The sequence below is a fragment of the Propithecus coquereli genome, unplaced genomic scaffold (genome assembly GCF_000956105.1).
Source record: "Propithecus coquereli isolate 6110/MARCELLA unplaced genomic scaffold, Pcoq_1.0 Scaffold35, whole genome shotgun sequence".
NCBI classification, from domain to species: domain Eukaryota; kingdom Metazoa; phylum Chordata; class Mammalia; order Primates; family Indriidae; genus Propithecus; species Propithecus coquereli.
This window is the reverse complement of record NW_012149174.1, coordinates 10053712-10074679: the sequence shown is the minus strand read 5'-3', so window position 1 is coordinate 10074679 and position 20968 is coordinate 10053712. Positions and strand designations below refer to the sequence as shown.

At 40.2% G+C, this 20968-nt stretch overlaps 2 protein-coding genes across 2 annotated transcripts; both read right to left on the bottom strand.

The window, feature by feature from the left end:
* Window positions 1–2783: 2783 nt before the first annotated feature.
* LOC105815891 (testis-specific serine/threonine-protein kinase 2-like) lies at window positions 2784–3887 on the bottom strand. The gene has a single exon (XM_012651144.1). The coding sequence runs from the start codon at window positions 3885–3887 to the stop codon at window positions 2784–2786; it is 1104 nt and encodes a 367-aa protein (XP_012506598.1).
* Window positions 3888–5479: 1592 nt separating this feature from the next.
* DUSP19 (dual specificity phosphatase 19) lies at window positions 5480–18081 on the bottom strand (the record flags this gene model as incomplete). Its single annotated transcript, XM_012651143.1, has 3 exons — window positions 5480–5779; window positions 11412–11564; window positions 18031–18081. Coding segments are annotated over 3 exons (441 nt in total), but the record flags the coding sequence as incomplete, so codon positions are not given.
* Window positions 18082–20968: the final 2887 nt, after the last annotated feature.

Sequence of the window (20968 nt, the reverse complement as noted above, 5' to 3'; positions counted from 1 at the left end):
TATATGAGATAGAAGATCGTAATGATAAGGTTCCTTTCTAAAAATAACTGGGTATGACAGAGTGACTTATCTCTATGGGAAGTGCAATACACATATTATATATATGACCCATCACTGACTTACATAGTACTCCTAATATAAAAGACTGAAATTATATTCATTGATCTATTTTAGTTACAGCAAACTGCTACCATTTAAGATTAAAACAAAACTAATGCTCAAAGCACTACTGTAGGTGATACAAAAGTGTTCAAACTATAACCAGATCACTACAGGCAACAACTAAGCAGACAAACTACAGATATAAATAATATATTATCCATCATGAACAAGTTCTGTCAAGGCTTCATGTGACATTTAATGGCTGAAAACTAAACAGCACTCAGCAAAATAAAATATGTTTAAATGCTTTCATGTGAATAAAGAAGGCTTACCCAGCAAACCTGCAGCAATGCTGACCATAGAAACAGCATTATACATCAGTCTCACATTTAAGAGGGTTCTGCCTGCCTTGGTTACCTTCAAACAGCTCACTGTAGGTTGATCATATTTAGGCTGCTTCTTAACAGAAGCAAAGAGTTCATAGCATTGCATGTGATGACATCTTGTCAGGCTATAAGCAATCTCAAAACATAACTTGCATTTATCCTTCTATCTTGCTCATGGCAGCATAAAAAAGCCTGCCTTCTCAAATGCACAGATGTGCTCAATGTACAGTTTCCAACTTATGCTTGCTCTCTATAATGTATATTTAAGAAGAGCTCAGGACTTTTTAAAATAAAATATACATGGCAATGATATTTTCTAAATCATGAAAGACTACTTGAAAACAAACTGTCTTAATTACTATAATTAAAGTACACTTTATTCTGAAAAAAAATTCAAAATCTTTAAGCAAATTTATAATGTATAGAGTGCATTCTTGCTAATATGGAGACATGAAAGAAAAAAAGAAAAAAGATCTATTCAAAGCCTCTGGCCAAAGTTAAAATTGTAAATAATTTTAAGCCTACTAACAATGTATTTAAATTTCTTACAAAACCATAACTCTTCTTTCCTTAAAAATATGTTCTCCAGTAGAATACTTAACTAGAAAACAGATCATTGAACAAATCACATCTTAAAAATGATCTTTCAATGTAAAATATTTTCCCATATATCCAAGGAGATCAAAAATCTGTAACATGGGACCCAAAAACAGAATGTTAGGCACCCAAGATAAAAGCACAAAATATGAGAGGATAGATCACCTAATCTAAGAGCCAAAAGTTTACAATAACGTAAGAGAACACCTATACAAACATTTATAAAATTTTAAAAAAGAAATGCAAGTCATAGAATTTAAAAAAAAAATTGAAATGAAATGTATGGGCCGGGCGTGGTGGCTCACGCCTGTAATCCTAGCTCTCTGGGAGGCCGAGGCGGGCAGATTGTTTGAGCTCAGGAGTTCGAAACCAGCCTGAGCAAGAGCGAGACCCCGTCTCTACTAAAAATAGAAAGAAATTAATTGGACAACTAAAAAAAATATATAGAAAAAAATTAGCCGGGCATGGTGGCACGTGCCTGTAGTCCCAGCTACTCGGGAGGCTGAGGCAGGAGGATCGCTTGAGCCCAGGAGTTTGAGGTTGCTGTGAGCTAGGATTACAACACGGCACTCACTCTAGCCTGGGCAAAAGAGTGAGACTCTGTCTCAAAAAAAAAAAAAAAAAAGATTTCAAATGTTTCAAACAAATAGAAAAGTGTAGAAAATAAAACAATAAACAGTATAACCACCCAACTTTATCACATTGCAGTGATTATATTTGTCCCCCTTCTTAGTCCTATTCCCTTCCTTCCCCCAAAACAACTACTTTCTAGAATTTATTTTTAAGCTCATTGTCTTTGGAGTATTTGATCCTTAAGCTGGGATTTCTCTTCATTGTTAGTAAATTCTTTATGGCTCACCTTATAGCAAATGAGAAAGGGATATTTTGGAAGCCACTCAGAAAGGGGCATGTGTGTGCGAGAGGAGGCAGCCAGGGGTAGGCAGAGGCGCCCCGCCCTGCTGCTGCGCCGTGAGTGTGAGCACGAGAGAGCGTGCGACTGGGTGTCGGCATAATCCGTTTGCTATAAAAGAGGATACTTGCAGGTATAAATTCAGAGAGAGCTGTGCCGAGGTTTTCTAGACTTGAGTAAGTCAGAAATCTGAATGAAGAAATGTATGTGGAGATCCAGCTGGGGGAACAAAAATGCTCTGTCACTTGTATGTGCTTACTGTGTCAGGCACTATTATGAGCACTTTACTGGATGTTAATTTATGTAATCCTCATCCCAACCAATGTGGTAAGTGTCAGTATTATCCTCATTTGACAGATAAGGAAACAGGCACAAAAAGGTTAAGTGACTTGTTTATGGTTACACAGCTATGCTGAGTCAGGATTTGTACTCAGGGAACGTGGCTTCAAACACAGCTGGTTAACTGCCCTCTACTGCACCCAGCCATCAGCCACTGCCCGCTACATCAGACGTCTTCCTGCTCTTGGATACCGCATGCAGACGTCCTGATAAAGCTGGGTGCTCAGCCACATCTGAGCTCATCTGGGCTCCTCCCCTATTTTTTTTTTTTTTGCTTGTATACACTTTGTGGTTTATTTGGTGGTCAGTAAGTAATGTCTTTGCTACTAAGTGGAAGAAAGCTAATAGAACGTAATCACAATAGTGGTTTAATAGACAAATTTTACTTGTTCCTGGCCTACTTATAGTTTATGGGGGTGCAAACCTTGCTCCACTGCCCCTGGCCCTCATTACTGCTGGGTGCTCGCTTTCCCCACCTCAGCTCCGGAGACGTGATGGTCTTTGGCCCTGGAGGTCTCGGCCAGCCGGTCCTCCATCCTGTCCTCGTTCTCCGGCACCACCAGCAGTCGGTGCTGGGTTTTGGCCCCCAGCTTGTGCTCAGGCCGGTGGTCGGGCCTCGAGCCCGACCGGGTATCCAGCTTGTACTCGGCCCGGTACTTGCCCTTCCCCTCCCTCTCGAAGGAGGCAGAAGACATGGCCTTGGGCTCGGGGGGCTGCAGCCACAAGTGGCTGAGGATCTCATCGATGTGCAGCCACCGGCTGACGTCGGGCTGGAGCATGCGGTAGATGAGGTCCTTGCACTCGCCTGTCAGGTTCTTGGAGAGCGGGAAGTCCACGCGATGCTCCTTCTGGATGCGCAGCATCTTCTTGATGTTAGAGTCATTGTAGGGCATGGAGCCACAGACCATTAGGTAGAGGATTACGCCCAGGCTCCAGATGTCGTACACCTTGGGCTGGTAGGGGATGCCCTGCAACACCTCGGGGGCCGCGTACACCAGCGACCCGCAGAAGGTCTTGCTGAGGATGATGCAGCCGCTGCCGTCCCGCAGGCAGCATTTGGAGAAGCCGAAGTCGGACAGCTTGATGTTGAGGTCCTTGTCGAGAAGAAGGTTCTCGCACTTCAGGTCGCGGTGGACGACATCCATGTCGTGGCAGTATTTGACGGCCAAGGAGAGCTGGCGGAACATCTTGCGCGCCATGTCCTCGTGCAGGGCTCCCCGGCACTTGATGAATTCGAGGAGGTCGCCCTGGACGCCAAGCTCCATGACAATGTAGATCCGCCCGTCAGATGTCTCGAAGATCTCGTAGGTCTTGATGATCGAGCGGTGGTTGGCGGTTGCCAGGATGTCCATCTCCCGCAGAAGGAATCTCTCTACAAAGTCAGTGGGCGTTTTCTTGCAGTCAATGATCTTGACTGCCACATTGAACTTGAGGCGCTCAGAGTAGGCAGATTTGACTTTTGCATAGGAGCCTTTGCCAAGATTGATGCCCACAATGTAACCCTTCTTCCTTAGGACCGTGGCATCGTCAATGGTGCCAGGAGCGGCCAGCATCGATCATCCTCATTCACACTGCAGGCAGGCGTGTGTGGGGCTGGGCCTGGACTTGCAGGGGTCGAACGCTCAGCATTGTCTCTGGGTGACTTCAGCGAATGAAGTCATAAAGCCAGGCTGCTGGGAGTGGGGACTGGGCTGGGGGGAACAGGGCCCCTGGAAGCCAGAAGGAAACTGGCATTGGGGACTGTGGTAACCCTCCCTGCTCTTCTTGCTGGCTCTGGCCTCCCTGTCACGTCAGGCCTGAAGGGAGGTGGCCCACATCTGGCCAGACTGCCAGCCCCAAGCCTGTTTCCTTCCCCTGGTCTTGGGGGCTGACCCTTTGTTGGGTCCGTTTCCTGCAGCTTCTTTGGGGTGTGCAGGGAAGCCCCTCTAGGGCTCGTGTGCTTGGGACCAGCAGTGCCTGCCTGGGAGGTTCAGCCTTGGCCCAGGCTAGCGGTGGTGCCAAGCCTGGTGGACGAAAGCAGCTCAGTGTTTGGAGCAGGAACTGGCAGGTCCGTAGGGTGGAGAACTGGGCAGGCGAGTCACTGCTGCTCTAGTGAACAGGGGCGTGCGTGTAGGTGGCAGGACATAGTCAGGGATGCAGTACATACCGGCTGGGTGCCTGGGGTCCAGGACAGGAAGGTGCATGTTCCCAGGGGTGGGACGGGGCTTCCCTCAGGTGGAGGATGAGGTGAGGCATTCAGGCAGGAGAGAGCCCGAGAGGTGAGAGGAAGACTCTTCTGAGAACAGCCGAGGAGTACAAGTCAGCAGGGAAGTGGAGGAGAATGTTGCGGCGTTTTCTGTGACAGGGCAGCCATCGCAAGGTGCAGGACAGGAGGAGATAGGATCCAAGTTGTGTTTTAAGATGGTCCCTGGCAGAGAAGAGAATCAGCTTTGGGGTGAGACGGGGGCCGGTGCCTTCGAGCAGGTGAGAGGCGGCCGGGCCAGGGCCGCCTCCGGGGAGCAGAGGGAGGCGATGAAGGGCGAGCCTGGGTCTGGGGCGCCGGTGAGTGAGAGGCAAGCCCTTGGTGCTGGGGAAGGGTGGGGGCAGCTCCCAGGCCATCAGAGCAAGCGCCTGGGTGGGGAGGAATCCCGGATCGCACCACATTGGCCCTCTGCGGGGAGCGGGCAGCAGTCCTGTCAGGACCTGGCACGGCACCTTCCTTGCCTCTTCACGCTGCCTTTTGCATCTGGAAACAACACGAACGTCCTTTTCGGGTCCTGTGTGGATTTTTGCTTTGGAAAAGGTGGCGTCCTAGACACGTCTCCTTCGGAACTTGGGAAGCCCTGATGTTCACTTGCCGTCCCGCATGGGAATCTGGGCCCACAGAGAGCTGCCAGGACAGGCAGCTGTGTGCTCCGTGTTCAGGGGGAGTGGGAGGAAGATCTGTGTCGACGAGGGGGGTGGTCATGGAAGATTTCAAAGAGGATGTGATGTTGGAGCCAGGCGCGGAGGATCAGCAGGCTGCCCGGGTTGACAAGAGGGGCAGGACTTGCGATACATCTTGCCTGGAGTGCACAGGGCATGCCCTGTGTCTGGAAGGTTCTGGGGAAGATTGCAGGAGCAGGGCCGCCAAAGTCAGGGTGCCTGGCTGAGAGGCTTAGGGTGGGCCCATGGCGACAGCCTCCCCAAGTCCCATCTGAGCTCTTTACGGCATCCATGGTTAATAGTTTTAGTTCGATGCATTCCTTTCTCCTGGGCACTGTCCTTTGTGTCCTAGCAGGCTGCCCTCTTGATATGTACGAAGCTGCTCCATGAAGCCAGAATTTGGACATATGGAAGGCCTTGCATTTTTCACCAAAGAAAAAGCACTGGTAAATGAGGTTTCTTCAGAATTCATCAGGAAGCCTATTACAATTGCAGCAGCCCTGGAAATTCCTGCATTACAATGAACAAGAACCACTCCATCCTGCAATAAAATCAAACAAAAATCTTCATTATTCGTTTGAGAAAGCTTATTAAATCAATTGAACATTCTTGTACTACTTAAAATTATAAAGTAAATATTCAATTTTAGCTATTTGATTCAATTTATTTGATTATTAAAATGCAATTCATTGCAAGCAATATATGGAAAATCAATCAGTTAATCAATCAATAGATCAATCTACACCTTCCCTCCCCATGCCCTTAGGATTAAAATGTTTTGATGATGTGTTTGGAATTCTGAAACAGTATCTTTTATCAAACTAAAGTAATCCAGTAAAGTACACATGAAAGCCTAATAACTTAGCAGCCAAATGTATATAAATAAGAGAAAAAAATCACAGGTAATATACATGGAAACAAAAATAAAACCATTATCATAAACTAAACAGAAAGCTAGAGGTATTCCAGGTACATATAGTGTTCCCATAAAGCAATTAATGTCACTGGCTTGGAAATCTATGTGTAAAATGATCAGCAAGGAAAGTTTTCTACCTTTGGACATATTTTATTCTGGAAGGAAGTAACTTAAAAATATTTAAATTAATGAGGTAGTGAAATGATGACACAAATAGCTCATAATAAGGTGAAGTGGAAAAGGTAATCAGACACCAGCATGAGGTCAGTAAATGAAAAAAACATTTCAGGTAACTTGCAAATGATACTATCCAAGTGAAAAGGTACACAGTGCGACACCAGTGCTGATGGGGGCAATATGGCATTAATAATGAACGTGATAGATCTGCTGGAACAGCACTGATACAGGTTGGCTTATCTTAGGCTTTTAAAAAGTTAATGGTCTAAACAAAATGTAGTGAACTGTGAGCACATCCTACAGAATTAGACATTGTATTAATAGTTACTTTGTTTTCTAATTCTTCATTTGGTATAACACACCAAAACAGGTGGGAACAGGGCAAGGAAAATAAACATACTACTGAAAACCTATTACCCAAAGCACTCATTAAAAATATTATTATTATGACTCATTGGATTATTTTACTGCTGCAAAGCAGTTGTCTCAGATTCATATACCTGTTGCAAAATTCCTTCCCTCAATCTGTTGAAACATCTCTTTTCAAGACAGCCAAATGACCAACAACAAAATTAGTTAATACTTTGAAAATCATATCAAAAAAGACAATTTCAGTTGCATGCTTATAGATATTTATGACTCATTTCCAAATCTTAACTGTTTTTGCAAAAGAAAAACAAAACACAAATATTCACTATATATGTCAGTAACTTCTCACTTTGTAGTGATAGCTCATTTTTATGAAACTTAAGATGTTTAAAAATTATATTGTAGTCACTGATGAAAATTATTAATGAACTTCATTTAGCTCAAAACAAATTCATTAGATATTCCAAAAAAGCTTGCAATCATAAGCTTAATAAGCAAGGGAGGTCCTTCAATGTCATTTTTAATGTTTCCTGGTTATATAATGATCATCTTTATTTTATTATCCATACATATGACTTTGAAAATGAGACCAGTTTTATATTCAGTCTTATATACTGTGCATCCAACTTTAGCTAATGTTTTAAAATTTAATATTTTCTTCTTGCTACTTTCCTTATATAATAGCCACTTTTCTACAGCTTTTGAATTTTATCTACTTTCGACCTTTTTATTATTCCTTAGGTATCATATTGTCCTTGAAAGTGTTTCCAGAAAAATTATTGGCTTTATATCCCTTTTCCAGAACTCAAAATAGTGCCAAATAATCTATAAAGCATTTTTTTCCTTTCCACTTGCTGTTATCCTGTGCTTGGAACACCTTTGTTCTTCTTGATCAGCTAACTCTGACTTCTGTTCTAAGAAGACTACCTCTCTCCAAGTGAGATGAAGGCAGGAGGAATGTCTTAGCCATCTTTGTGCAATTCTTGGCACACAGTAGGTATTTCCACAAATGTTTGCTAAGTGAATAAATTAATTTGTTCTACATTTCTAAGAGGAAAATATTCTCTCAAAAATTCAAATCACCATTTTGCTATGAGTGGATAGTAATTATGCTATAAGCAGACAGTAATTATGCTATGTATTTCCATTTTATAGAATTTTCTTTGTTCTCATGTTGTTATGAATAGCTTTTCAACCAGATTGCAAGCTCCTTGAGAGCAGCAATATGTATCCTTCATATTCTCTCAGAATAAATAAAGCCATGAAGAGATCTTTTCTAGAAAAAAAAAAATCAATGAAGAAAATTCAAGAATTCTATTGCTAAAACTGAATATGTATCAGTCTGTAGAATAAAGAGTTTTTAAGACAAGAAAATATTAGCTGAGGTTAGGGTCCCAGTACAAGACATAAGGCTTGAGAAGTTAGAACATATTGTGGAATTAGTACGTCTTATCAGAAACATCTTATGTAATTCCTCAGATTCTCATGGTGCCATCATCTCACGGAACCTCAGCTCGCTCTGCCTCAGCTGCCAATTCTGTGGCCAGCTGCTCCCCTTAGGTCTATTTGGTTTTGCTTGTGTGAGAAGGCTGCCTCTTCTCCTATGGTGCCCACATGCGTAGACAAGCAGACCCTGAGCTCTGGATTCTCTTGCGACTTCTGAATTTGGATGAAAAGTTATACCACAGGACATTGGATTTGGCTTCTAGGTGGCTCCTGAAGGAATAGAATGTTGTAACCTGAAATTGCAGGGTTAGTTACCTCTGTCAGCAAACTTTGACCAATGGCAAACAGGAGCTGACAGAGAGCTAGGCAGATAAATTTTCTCTCTTTCGTGCCTCCCAAGGGCTGTATTGAGGCACGGTTTCTTTGTACTGCCTGTCCAGAGATGTCTTGGGTGGTAGAGCAGCTGTACTTTCTAAGCACCCAGCTATTTCCCTGTCAGTTTATTCAGCAGAGTAAACACATCACCTTGCATTGCTTCTCATCCTACCTTGAATCACTTTCCTTTCTTCTTACTCTCACTGTCTAGAGATTGCACCTCTCAAATTAAGCATCAGCTCTTTTTTTTTTTTTTTTTGAGACAGAGTCTCACTTTGTTGCCCTGGCTAGAGTGAGTGCCATGGCATCAGCCTAGCTCACAGCAACCTCAAACTCCTGGGCTCAAGCAATCCTACTGCCTCAGCCTCCCAAGTAGCTGGGACTACAGGCATGTGCCACCGTGCTTGGCTAATTTTTTCTATATATTTTTAGCTGTCCAATTAATTTCTTTCTATTTTTGGTAGAGACGGGGTCTCGCTCTTGCCCAGGCTGGTCTCGAACTCCTAAGCTCAAACAATCCGCCCGCCTCTCCCAGAGTGCTAGGATTACAGGTGTGAGCCACCGCACCCGGCCCCTAAGCATCAGCTTTTAATCCTTGTCTCAGGCTCTGTTTTTAGGAAACCCAAGCTAAGATTCATTCTAATTAACTATTGGCCCAAATTAAAGCAAAGTTTAATTTTTTAGAATTAAAAAAATTTAAAAAAATTAATTCTAAAGCTTATTAGAATACTCAATTTCTTGCTTTTCTTTCTTTCTAGATACCCTCTCCAATTTTTACTTGCTACATGTACATATCTTCTAATTTTAATAGGAATATGGATGATATCTACACTTTACTATCTACGGCATATTCTACATCTCCTCAGAGAAGCAGCCAATACAGAAACATATCATTTTTATTTATAATACTATTAACCGGTACACTGGAATATAACAATCTAGAGTCTATAAAATTTTTCATAAGAGAACAGAATGGCTAATATTAGGGTTTGAATTAGAAAACCTCTTCCTTTGTTTCCATCTAAATACAGTCATGCATTGCTTAACAATGGGGATATGTTCTGAGAAATGTGTTGTTAGGCAATTTCATTGTTGTGCAAACATCATAGAGTGTACTTATACAAACCTAGATGGTATAGCCTGTTACATACCTAAGCTATATGGCATAGTCTATTGCTCCTAGGTTACAAACCTGTACTGCATGTTACTGTACTAAATATTGTATGCAACTGTAACACAATGATAATCATATATCTAAACATAGAAAAGGTACAGTAAAAATACAGTATTATAATCTTTTGGGACCACTGTTGTATATGTGGTCCATCATTGACCAAAATGTCATTATGCAGCACATAACTGTATCTGCTATTAAATAAAGTTGAACAGTAGAGTTGAATAGTTTCATATTTTCCAGGTAGTCTAGTAGGAAGGCACCTAGAATAGTGCTGGGCATATAAGGCACTCAGTAAATAATACTAAATGAACAAAGGAAGTGAGAGAGGGAGAGAGATAGAGAGAGATGGTACAAAGGAGACCACTAGACCAGAATTCAATTAAACTTGATTCTACTCCTAATGTCGTTGTTAGGGGAGCTACGTCTCTCTGTAAGTGCCTCTTCTTTACCTTCTATTTATCTTATATATATCTCATAAGAATTATTTACTGACTAAAAATGATGTCATTTCAAGGTATACTTATTGATAATAGCCAACCTAGATGCCCTGCCTGTCAGAATGTTGACTTGGATATAATACCAAGATTAAAGTTCTATATTATATGGTCTGTTAGTCTTCTAAAGTCAGAAAACCAATGGACAGTTTCTGAATCAGCATTTTCATGCAATCTCAGGAAAGCAAATGACGCTTAGTCCTTAGAATGCCTAAAATTCTATTGCTAAAAATGCAGATTCGCAATCACTACCTTAGTCATTAAAATGAATGTAAATTGGCCGGGCGCGGTGGCTCACGCCTGTAATCCTAGCACTCTGGGAGGCCGAGGCAGGCGGATTGTTTGAGCTCAGGAGTTGGAGACCAGCCTGAGCAAGAGCGAGACCCCATCTCTACTAAAAAAAAACAATAGAAAGAAATTATCTGGACAACTAAAAATACATAGAGAAAATTAGCCAGGCATGGTGGCGTATGCCTGCAGTCCCAGCTACTCGAGAGGCTGAGGCAGGAGGATCGCTTGAGCCCAGGAGTTTGAGGTTGCTATGAGCTAGGCTAACGCCACGGCACTCACTCTAGCCAGGGCAACAGAGTGAGACTCTGTCTAAAATAAAAAAAAATTAAAAAATGAATGTAAATTAATCATCATAAATATACTAACAAGTCTAGAGTAGTCTGTGTCCTATAGTTCTCCTGATTATCCTGCAATTGGTTGGAGGACAGGCAGCTATAAACCCTCTAAGGAAATCTAACTACATATTTACACAGGAAAATTCAGTAAGTAGAGAATTTTCTCTCTTAACATTTCATAGTAAGGGCTAGGAAGATGAGAAACTGAAATAATGTTAAAAGTAAATCTCTCATTGAGAAAAGAGCAATTAAAAAACTGAATAACTGTAGGATTTAATGCAATACTATTGAAGGGGAAATTTCATAATGGTGGTTTAGAGCTTCATTACAAAAAGAATAAAGATTGGGCAACAGACCCATACTCTCAAATTTCCGCTTTTGAAGAACTGTGGATCAAAACAAAACTTACCATACAATTGTTCTGTGTCAGTTATAAATTTAAAAAAATTTAAAACTTCTCTGACTTCACCACAATAACATATATTAATATAAATATAGAAAAATTGCATCTATACATATATATAAATATATACAAATAAATAAATGGGAAAAATAGAATAAAAAAATAAAATACAGATACAAAAAAACCTTACCTTCATTTTTGCTTGTTCAATAAATTCAAAACATTCTGGAAAATAAGATAGGATATTGGTTTCAGGAAGATCCAATATAGAAATGCTCTTATATGTAAAGTCACTGAGGAAAGCATTTTCTACTCCACATGCAACATTGAGAATATGAGTCACCTTAAAGAGAAAGAAAAAAGATGATTTTTTAAAAAGTCACATGATTTAGGTGATCTAAAAAGAGACTGGGATATTGTTATCTCTAGTAAGAATAATAAAAATTTAAACATGACTCATGTGAATGATACTTCCTCCAGGAAGCCTTCTCTGACTGCCACATCCCACACCAGAAGTGCTCCTTCTTTATATTCTCATAGCCCCCTATACTTGCCCTATTATCACTTGGAGGTTGTCTGTCTCCCTCACTGCACTAGGAACTCCATGAGGGGAGAGAACACATCTAACTCAATATTATAAGTGAGTCAACAGTGAGCGTGGCAGAACCTGTCTAAAATCTTTGCTGAATAAATCAGTGAATGTCCATATTAAAAAAAAAAAAAGGGAGTTTATCAGCAGTACACAACTTCCCTTTCAATAATAATTTCCCTATTTTCCTTCATACTCTTTACTAATGAAACGGTTCTCAAGTTTAAAAGCTTACCTGGTGAGCTTCTAAAAACTAGCAATGCCACTGGGCCTCATACCCAGAGATTGTGATGAATTAGTCTGGACAAAAAGCGAGGGGGAGGAGGAACAGCTGTGAGATTTTCCTTCAGAAAGTACATTTAAGCAATCTCCTCCTACTCCATCGATGTATTTGAGTCCCTTTCCTAGGGTGCAGCAAGCAGGAAGCAAGCCATGTAGAATATCCAGTAAGAGAATCCAAAGGCTAAATGCATCTGAAAAATGAGTCACTGTTTCTTGTCACGACAGTGCTTCTTACTGTATTTATTCTCTTTTCTTAGTGTGAGTCTTAGGTTTTTCTCTACCTTCAGTATTTTCATGTATTTCACACATTTCTAGAGTATTTGTCCCCACCACCTCACAGGTATGGCTCTGGCAGTGCTCCACTCTCCCTCCCCCACACAGCTGAGTAGATTTGGGTGGACAGTTGACTTAAACTAGGCCAATCAGATTATCTTTAGAAACTTTAAAAATAGGTTTAAAAAACAGCTAGAGTAACCTACAAACGTGAGAGCTTTACCACATCCACTTCCTATTATGTGTTCAGAGAAGCAGAACAATTCCTGCTGCAAAGTGAGATGAGTGGATACGTGCACAGAGGACTGTGGGGGCCAGTGGACAGAAGAGAAGGGCTATCTCCTTCCATTCCCTGGCTCCAGTCTCTGGTGAGGCATGGCCACCCCTGCCTTTGGGTCCAGAGATCCCCCTATCTTTATATACATTCTTGTTCCTGGCTCCTGTTGCTCAAATTGGTTTCTGGGGCTCACAACCAAAAGAGTATTGACTGAGACACTCACGGAGCCAAGCCTCAGGAAGAGAGAGCCATCAGCCATTTATGAGCCTACCTGCCTCGTGGAAGAAAGACGAGAAAAGAAACTCAAATGTCTACTTAGAAGAGATTATTAAAAAGAAAGGAGATGGAAGCAACCAGAAAGAAGGGAGAGCATTTTCGGAAGATAAAGTCTGAAACATCCTTATGCTTTCTCCAGTGAAGTGTGGTCTGACTACATCATGTCATTCTCACCCCAGTGATCTTGTAGCCAGGATTATAAGATTCTGCTCTTAATAACACAATATTTTCCAACGTTTTATAATATTGATAATGTTTGCTTTGTCTTTACAGGTTCCAAAAAGATCAGAAATGAGGTCTTACACTTACAGAATTTATACATATATGTGTGTGTACACCATTGCCTTATATATTTTCCCTATATATCACAAGATTATAGAAAAGATCAAATGAGAATCTTGGGGAAACACATTGAAAGGTAAAAGTGCTGTGGAAATACTATGGATTATTAAACTACCCAGTGCCTAGGTAGTTTAGCTGTTGGGAAATGCAGTTTAGATGTTCATTGATTGAATGGTCCTGATTGACAAGAATTTCACTGAGTCATGGGTGGTGGTGGTGATGGGGAACCCAGACTAAAAACCCTTCTGATAATAGAGCATACTTTTAAAACTTAGTTACAGAGCTCCTAACAATGATTGCCCTTGGTTGGGGTGCCTTTCATAATAGGAATAATAAGAATAGCCCCTTTATTGAGTACTTAGTATGTGCCAGGCATACAAGTTATGTCACTTAATCCTCTCATTTAGGCATTATTGCAATAAAATGTTATTTTTTAACTGATTCAAAAATCAAAACATTATAAAAGAAAACATTAAAAAGTCTTGCTCTGTCTCTACTCCATTATCTCCCACCCTAATGATAACTACCTTTGTTGGTTTCTTGCATATTCTTTTAGAATTCCTTCATGCAAATATTCTATTTACTGACTTTCTGACACAAAGGCAAATCCTTGGGTTTTTTCCCTATTAAAATATGTCCTGGAGATCTGTTCATATCAGTATATGGAGACCCTTCTTTGTGTTCTTTTTTATTCTATACAGTATTCTGTGATGTGGGTGCACTATTGCTTATTTAACCAGTTCTGTATTGATGGACAAGTGGGTTGTTTTCAATAATTTGCTATTAAGAACAATGCTGCAAAAAATAACTTGGAACATTTAATATGTTACGCTTAGTTTTCTATCCTCCATAGTACTTTACTAGGCACACAACAGGCACTCAAGAAACAGTTTATTAATAAAGCAACCATTATTATCAACTCTAAACATTAAAATTAAATTCTTATAGCAACTTCTGAAATGGTCTTACACAAGAGAATTTCTACTGGTTACAATATTTTATTTAAATTCTAGGATGTCATTTTGAAATGTGGCATATATTTAAATCAATGATTTTGTTTTGCAGCATCTTAAATTTTTCCAGGAACCCTCCTAGCATTATTAACTGGATCACTGTGTACAGAGATAGCAGGATCTTTTAAACAGCTGTTTGTTTCATATCACCAGGATGAACCTGAATTTGAACTAGTATATCATAAGAGAAGAGAGATGATAAAAACACTTGCTAATACAGACATTCACAAGTTTTCATTTGTCATTTTTACCCTGAGAAATATCAAGGTAGTGTAAATAAGAACTTTGAAATTTGTTCTACCTGTTAAAATATAGATATAAGAGGGTTCCTGTTAGGAAATATAGTGATTCTCACATCCTTATGCAATACAAGGCCATTATTTGTTGTTGTCAGGTAGTAATTATTTTAAAAAACCAAGAAGAGTCCAGTGTAAACACAAGTCAGTAGTTTGACAAGTAAAAATATCAAAGTAGTTAATGAACTGGTTAGTACATAGTTATTAATATATCCTTGGGAAGATAATTGTAAGTGTTTATCACATACATTTTTTTATCCTCAATTCAATCAAACTTTTTTCTCAGAGCTGTGGGTGACAAAGATAAGTAGGACAAAGTCTCTACCCTCTAGAAGTTTGCTAAAAAAAGAAGAGAAAGTGGAGGAGGGGAAAACATGTTCACCAATGGTAGTAATATAAGACAGAAAGGTTAAGAGCTGGGAAAAGAACAAAGTGTCATGGAACCAAAAAGGAGGAATGGAGTGTTGAACTTGGCCCCTAGGCCCTGGGCCTTCACATTTGCTATTCTCTCAGCCTGAAGTGCTCTTTCCCCATCCAAGCATGGCTAACTCTGTCACAGGGCCCCAGTGGAAATGCCACACCCTCAGAGAGCCTAACTCATGATGCCCCCCACCCCCACCACTCTCTTCTCACTGCCTTGTTTTAATGTTTAGAACATGTTCTCATCAGAAAACATCCTATTTTAACAGCAGGGACCTTACTGCTTATTAACTTCCCTGTTTCCTATACTTATAAAGGGGATTAGCACAAAGTAGGTGCTTAATATTTTCTCAAAAGACAAATGAGTGAGATATAAGATGTTATAACACTACACTCCTTCAAGTAAAGACTCCTTATTCTCACATAACCCATTTGCCTCATGGGTGAGAGTCACGGTTGCAGTCTTTCTAGCTATTCCCTGCTTCTTCAAAATCACTTCCTTTCCACCCTGCAGTAAAAATCCTTGCTCACTGGGGTTCATACAAACTGATCCTTCCATCTTCTACCCACTGTCTCTCTTGGGCACATCTCAGTCTGCTGATCCTACCCCAAGTCCTACCATTATCCTGGGTGACATCAATATCCATTTGGGTTTAACAGTTCCCTGTCTACCTTATTTCCAGTGACCTTCGTCATCACTTCTATCATCCTCCTTCAAGGCCAATGCTAGAATTTCTCCCCATCTAATTTCATCAGTTTAGGTATTCCACTCTTATCTTTCCAGCTCTTTCGCCCAGTTACTCGTACTAGACCTCACAAGAACCACCAATTCCATGATCCTACTTTCTTTTTATCTATCAGCCCCCTCTTGTCTTCACTTCTATTGAGCTTATTGTCCATTGTCTACAACTTCCTTTTCTATTCATAAGGTTCATTCCAGTTCTGTGCTTGGGGGTCACATGGCCTTCTACTTTCTTAGCACCCTCCTCTAACCATAATTCTTGTTTTTCTGTATATTCAATTCCTTTCTCTGCAGTCAGCCTTAAAACATGGTCAAAACTCCCCCATCTCCCACCCTTGACCTCAACATCATCTGTGGATCCTCTCCATCTTTTTTCTTTTCTTTGGCTGCCATCACTTCCCCACTGCCCCACCATTCTCAATCTTCTGAAATATGGCTTTGGCCTCCAGTTCAAATGAAACTGTCCCCACCAAAAGCACTAACAACCTCTTTGTCACAAAGTCCAATGGGCATAATTCAGTCCTAATTGTACATAAACTTTCACAGCATCTAATACTGCTGACTCTTTCCTCCTTAAAACACTCTTCCTTTGGCTTCCATGACATCACATTTTTTAACCTTCTTATGACTCTCTTAGCTCCTCCTCTCCCACTGCATTCTTCTTCCTTTGATCATTCCTTATAGGTTGGTATAGGGTTCTGTCATAGGCCCTCTTCCCTGCTTACCTTATACCTTTCCCCAGGTGATTTCATCTACTCCAGTGATTTCAATCACTACTTACAAGCTGAAGACTCTTAAATCCATATTTTTACCTCTTTCCTGAACTTCAGACCCCATATATCCACACTTCCTACTGAACAACTTTGCCTAAATGATCCACAGCACCGGAAATTAAAAATGTTCAAAACTGAGCTCGTCACTTTTCCTCTAAAACCTGTTCCTTCTATCCCATTCCCTATCTCATGTCATGACACCAACCCTACTTGGTTACCAAAGAAAACTAGATATCAGCCTTGACTCCTCCTTCTCCCTCAGCCTCATTCCTTCCTGCCCCATAAGTAAGCAGTCACTAAATTGTGAGAATTCTACCCTCTAAAAAAATTCCTCAAATCCATCCACTTCTCTGTCTCCCCGCTGCATCCCAATCTAAGCCACCATCATCCTTTTTTAAGATTACTGCAATAGCTTCATAACTGGTCTCTCCATCTCTAACTTGAGCAACCCTCCAAGCTATTTCCTACACTGCTTCTAAAGAGAATCTTCCTATAATAAAATGCAAATTTAATCCTGTTATTTCCCTAGGTAAAACCTCTCAAGGCCTTTTCATTGTCTTTTCATCAAGTCCAAAAAACTTACTTTGGCTTACGTGGCCTTTTGTGATCTGGCTTATACTTACCTCTCTGGCCTTTCTCTTGGTACCCTTCTTTCTCATGCTCTCTATTCCAGGGTTACTGAACTTCTTCTCTGTCCCTGAAAACAACAGCCTTTCTCTTGCTTCTGGGCATTCACACATAACATTTTTAAAAAAAATCTGAGCACTTTTCTGTCTGCTCCCTTCCCACCTCCTTCAGAGTAAAACTTCAATATCACTCCCTCCAAGAAGCCCTTCCTGACCCTCCAATCTCCAAATGAAACAAAGCAAAACAAACTTGGAGTAAGGGTATCATCTCCTGTGCACTCCTATAACACCCTACACTTCCTCATCAAAGCACACAATACAGTGTACTATAGCTGCTTTTTTTCTCTCCACTCTCTGCCCCTTAGATCATAAGCTTTATGTGAACAAGAATCTCTTGTACCCCTCCAACTATAGCAATTCCATGACCTGAAACAATGCTTGATAAAATGATAGATGGCTAAAAATTCTTTTGAGTAAATATCGAAATAACAAACCACATCAGTTGTGTGGAGGAGGGTGGGAAGAAATGGCATTAGAGAAGAGGTGGTATGTGAGTTGGGACTTAAGATATGGGTAGGTCTTTGACAAGCAGAAATGAGGGAAAATCTGTCACACACAGAGGAATTATATAAACAGAGACAAGAAAGATGTGCCTCCAAGGTCAGGTTCATGAGGGTATATGAAGGAGATCGAGAAGAAAATAAAATTGGAAAGATGGATTATAGATCCACATATTTGAATTAGGTGCAATTATTTTTGCAACTTTATTAATATGATAGCCAAAATGTTACCAATTAAACTCTAAAGCATACCAAAGAGGGACCAATACAGTTTTTTCCTAAATAAATGTGATAAAATGCTTCCTATACATGGTGTCAGACTTAAAGCATTTTTTTTTACCTTGTGCTTTTTCAGTGTATCCAGATCATGAGCAGCATCTTGTGACCCTATAAGAAATAAATCATATCACCTTGAACATAATCATCCTGACTTTTTATATAAATTTGTGCAACAATTCTGAGTTATTCGTTTAGTTTTTTAAAAACCCAAAAATGTAGGAGGACCTCAGTCCAACTTTCTGAAGGGTAATTTGGTAAAATTCCTCAAAAAATATTCATCTTATGCTTGCTCTTGAACTCTGAAATTGTGCTTCTAAGAATTTGTCCTAACAGTTATAGATGTTGCAAAGATTTGCTATAAGGATTTTTATCATGCTATTGTTTGTAATAAAAAAAAACAAAGCCAAAACAAACAAAAAAACAACTAAAGCCCAATAATAGGGGTTGGGTTAAATAAAAGATGGTACATTGTAGAGTGAAATATATATAACCATCAGCACCATTAGAAATAAGAAGTGGGGAAGAATATTTATGGCATGAAAATATGTTCTCAATATATTAGGTGATAAAAGCAGTTATAAAATACCATCATTCATTTTTATAAAAACAAAAAATATGCATATAGTTAAAAATGGACAAGAAGTATATAGAACAAAATGTTAGCAGTGGGGTTGCAGGTGGTATTTTTCTTTATGCTCATTTGGATTTTTTTTTACAATAAATATCTCTTTCTTTTGTAACTTAAAAAAGGGTATTTTATGAAAATCAGACAACCACAAGATGACTTAGTTCTAGCTGATCTGGGAATACCCAGTAGCTTAGAGCAAATGCTGTTGGTCTGTAGAATCCGGCCCACACTCCATGTACCACTAGGGCTGTGTCCTTCTGCAGTCCTTCCTGTTGCAGTCGGCTTCCCAGATCTCCCACACTTGGAAACCTGCTCTAGTTAATAAGCAAGTTCATATGGGAGAATAACTAGGTAAAGTATGCAAGTTTCAAAATTGAAAAAACAGGGCATTTATATTTAAAGATTTTAAGCATTTTACTCTCCTGAATTAGGTTCCATTTCATAAATGGTGTTTTTCTTACCTTTCCTATCTGAGAAATCGGCCAACTTTTATCATGTTATTTTAGGTAGCTAAAAGGCCAGCAAATATGCTATTTGGCCAATATCCTCTTGTTAATACCAAGCTGACAGGCTCCTTACTGAGCCTACATTCGGCTTTATTCTCCTTAAAATTTAAGTCAGCACAAATGGACTTCAGGTAATCAGCTTTGTGTTTTTCACCTAATACTTAGTAGTATTAAGTTCAAGTTAATTCTGCCTACAGTCTAAACGTCAGCTTTTCTCCAATTTTAAGTAGATGATTTATGTTGCAGTCTATGATAAACATTTTAGTTTTTGAGACAGATTCTCACTCTATCGCCCCTGGATAGAGTGCAGTTGCATCATCATAGCTCACTGCAACCTCAAACTCCTGGGCTCAAGCAATCCTCTTGCCCCAGCCTCCTGAGTAGCTGGAACTACAGGCACGCACCACCATGCCCACCTAATTTTTTCTATTTTTAGTTGTTTGGCCAATTTCTTTCTATTTTTAGTTGAGATGGGGTCTTGCTCTTGCTCAGGCTGATCTCTAACTCCTGAGTTCAAGCAATCCTCCAGCCTCTGCCTCCCAGAGTGCTAGGATTACAGGCATGAGCCACCGCACCCGGCCTGACAGATTATATTTTTACTTTACCAAACCCAAAAGTTTGACACCCCATGCTGGGAGAAGCTGTGCTGCTTTGAGGAGGTGAAGGAAACTCTTAAAATCAACCAGCAAACAACCCCAATCTCTCCAGTCTGGTCAGAAACAACCCCTTCATCACTCATGTGGAAGAACTTTAGGTGTCAGCATTCATGATCCTAAGGAATAAGGCACTCGTAACCACGCAGAAAAAGGTTCGTCTTTCAGAAGAAAGGAGCTTGCGCCTGATGAAAATATCCCATTTCCTGGTCCAGGGAGAAGAACCTTATTAGGACTAGTTTCAGAAATCCCTCCCAGGATTCTCCCAGAATCCTGGGGAGGGTTCCAACCCTAATCTGAGAACACTTTGGATAAATCCACATTAAAAAATAACATGAAGACACTGAATTGGTGAGTAATTAATGAAAATTCTGCCATAATTATTTGAAACCAGTATTACCACAGTGGAAGCCAAGTAACTGAAAAATGTACCTGGACATATTTTCTTTCCTAGATATGGTGAGCCAAACCTGGGTGAATTAGCTAAATGACTCACAATTTTTCACTGTTAATTTGGCAAAATATGGTATAATTTTTCATTGGGCTGCATTTACTACTTGGAGATATTTATTTGGTGAATTTAAAGATAGCACATATAATAATTCCTATAATACATAATACAATAACTCATATGTATACCGTAATCAACTTGTGTCAAAAACCTTTCACAACCACCTCAGGACAATCCTGAAATAGGCAGATACTGTTACTTCAGCTTTACAAATGGCTTTTTGGAAGACCAGAGAGGATAAATGACTTGCACTAGCTAATCTAGTATATTAGAGGCAAAGCAGGGTTTAAAATTTGGTCTACATGAAGCAGTCTAGCATAATGATGGAGAGCAGGATTCAGACATGGGCTTGATGTCCAGCTCTGTTAATTACTAAGTTTGTTACCTTGTGCAAATTACATAACCAATCTTAAATCCCAGTTCCCATTTATAAAATGAAGCCAATGATCCCTACTTCACAGGGTTCTTCAAAGGAGTGAGATGCTGGGTGTACTTCACATAGTACCTGGCTATTTCTGACTCTCAGTTCAGTGTTCTCTCTACTCAAGAATGCCATCCTTGGATGCATAAATATCGACAAGTCATTTAGTCTTTCCAAGTCTTAATTTCTCTATTAATAAATTAAAAATAATTCAGACCTACTTGAAAACATTGTTGGCTATTTTTTTAAGAACACAATACCATATTCTTACCAAATTAAC

What these genes read in the sequence shown, in the direction of transcription:
- LOC105815891 (XM_012651144.1), bottom strand. Translation starts at nt 3,887, where the DNA reads ATGCTGGCCGCTCCTGGCACCATTGACGATGCCACGGTCCTAAGGAAG.